Here is a 2,396-nt window from a genome sequence, read left to right as displayed (position 1 = left end):
ATTTTCAGTAGTGGGAAGACTGATACGTCGACTACTAAACCTCCTGTATCAATGTTCTCCGGTCCACCAACACTTATGGTTCCTGCCAAGAGATCAGCGACTTATCCACTTACATTCACTCCGACGTGGATGTATCACGAGACCAGGACGTTTGTACTCTTAAATACATCGACACAGCAGCAGTTTGAGTTTGAACTTAGCGGTTACGGTGAAGAACCTTTAGCTCAAGACCACGTGGTGTTAACCTGCCAAGCTCGCACCAGTATCGTACACAACTTCAACGTATTCGCTCTTCCCGGGGGTGACGCGAATGCTGCTCAAATGTTTAAAGTGGAATCGGATTTACGAGACGTTGTTGGTGCTCCTACCATCGCTGTACCTGCTGGTGGCTTAAACCGTAGTGTCAAATATCCGCTGACCTTCAGTCCGTTAGTCAGTGGTTCGTACTTTGGCTCTGTCACCTTTACCAATGAAGCTACCAGTGAATATATCTGGTACACAGTGGAAGCCTCTGTTAGTCCCCCAGAACCAGAGACAACACTGGAGATGCGAGCTCCAGTACGCGGGGCAGTCGGTATCGAGATCGGATTGGCTAACCCTTTAGACAGCGAAACCACCTTCACTGTCGAGCTCCGTGGTCGTGGGTTACTTGGCCCTACTACCTTTACGCTTGAAGCACGACAATCCGGAGTCTACGAGCTGGTCTACTCTCCTCTATTGGTGATGAAGGACGCTGGAGAGGAAGGTGCTATTCTCTTTTCTAGTGACACTGTCGGACAGTTCTGGTACCGTTTAATCCTCGTAGCGGAGTCCGCTGATCCTCACGAACTCGACGATATGTCGTGTGCTGTAGGGGATGTCTGTACTCAGCCGCTGTGGCTTCAAAACCCCAGTGATCAAGAGCTACAACTCCAGTACCGTATCAGTAACACTCGCAATTTCTCCATCAAAGGGTCGAACAGTACGACAAATAATACCGTGAAGCGTGTGGCACTTCCTCCGTTTGGTCGTGCCAGTGTCGTGGTAGAGTACACGCCATCGTCACTCTCCGACTTTGAGAATACTAGTATCGTATTCTTCGAAAAGGACGTAGTGAGTGACTGGGAATTCACAGTTCGAGGTCGAGGACGAGCTCCTAGTGTTATGAAGCCTCTAGTAGTCACAGCACGAGTCAATGAGGCTGCATCGACGTTGTTTACATTCAAAAACCCCTTCGCAGCTCCACTTCGAGTCGACGTCAAGCTGGTTGCAGCGGAGAGTGAGAACTCTCCTCCAAGTCCCGTATTCGACATGCTACTGAAGAAACGCCACGTACTTCTCGAAAGCTTTGGATTACTCCAAGTACCAATTTCCTTCATACCCCGCGTAGTGAGTGAAACACGGGCAGAGCTTGTAATCCACGGCGGTGACGAGTATGCAGAGCTAGAGTGGCGATATCCATTGCGTGGTGTGGCTGAGGCTCCACTGCATCCTCGAGTTTTGGCTGTACTTGCCTGTCAAGCACGTGACTCGGTTGAGAAACGTGTAGATTGCGAACTACTTGCCGCACCGGACGACATGGTATTGGCTAACGAGACGTTCACGGTCGATTGGGAGATTGACGCTGGTCGGTTCGGCCCCATGGCTACAGCTGCTGCAATCGAACGGGCGTTAACCGTGACCCCGTTACCGGTTCCGTCAAGTTCCAGCTCCTTCATCCTCCCGTACACGATTCGGTTCGAACCTTTGCGTCCGTATCGAGGGTCTATCGTGCTGTTAGTGAAGAAGAGTAGTGGAGGTTTATGGCGTTTTGACGTCTCGCTGGATGCTGGAGACCCGCCGGTCGACGACGTTCTCTCCATCGAGTCGAGTTTGAACCAAACATCTTCTGTGAGCTTCCAACTACGCAACCAGTTCAGACAACCTGCAGCTTTTCTCGCTGAATTCTCTGCCGGTTCGTCCAGTGCGTTCACGGTTTACCCAGCAGAGGGCGAGTTACCCCCGTACGGTAGTGAAGACGGCACCATGTTCGTTGTGTCCTTTACACCCACGGGCTACGGCAAGATGCAGTCAGGTCAACTTGTGATCTGCACCGAGGAGATGCAGTGGACATTCAACGTCAAAGGTGTCTACCCGGATGCTACGCCCGGTAGTAGAGCCAGTGGGCCTGCTAGTAGTATGAGTCTCAGTTCAAGCGCCTCTCGCGCGCGACTGGGAATCACCAATGGAGGTAGTGAGCATCGTAAAGAACGGGGCTCCAGAAACAGAAAGTAAAGCATGATAATACTACATGTACTGAATTGAATATGCTAATAACTAAAGGCTGCTATGGAATTTACCCTCTGGGGTGATCAGTGCTTGACCAAATACACTCGCTACGTTCTCTAAGGTACCCACAAGCTGCAGCATCGGCGTCA

General features: G+C 51.0%; 1 protein-coding gene across 1 annotated transcript in view; it reads left to right on the top strand.

Annotated features, from left to right (window-relative positions):
• The window catches only part of PPTG_21988 (hypothetical protein), a gene marked incomplete at both ends in the record, with an annotated part of 9,751 nt that extends 7,498 nt beyond the window's left edge, over positions 1-2,253 (top strand). Inside the window, one exon of the mRNA XM_008901156.1 lies at positions 12-2,253. Within this exon, the coding sequence (XP_008899404.1) occupies positions 12-2,253 (2,242 nt within the window). The remainder of the gene's footprint in view (positions 1-11) is intronic.
• Positions 2,254-2,396: the final 143 nt, after the last annotated feature.

The sequence above is a fragment of the Phytophthora parasitica genome (genome assembly GCF_000247585.1).
Source record: "Phytophthora parasitica INRA-310 unplaced genomic scaffold supercont2.10, whole genome shotgun sequence".
NCBI lineage: Eukaryota > Oomycota > Peronosporomycetes > Peronosporales > Peronosporaceae > Phytophthora > Phytophthora nicotianae.
The sequence above is the reverse complement of the archived record's forward strand: the minus strand, read 5'-3'. Positions and strand labels throughout refer to the sequence as shown.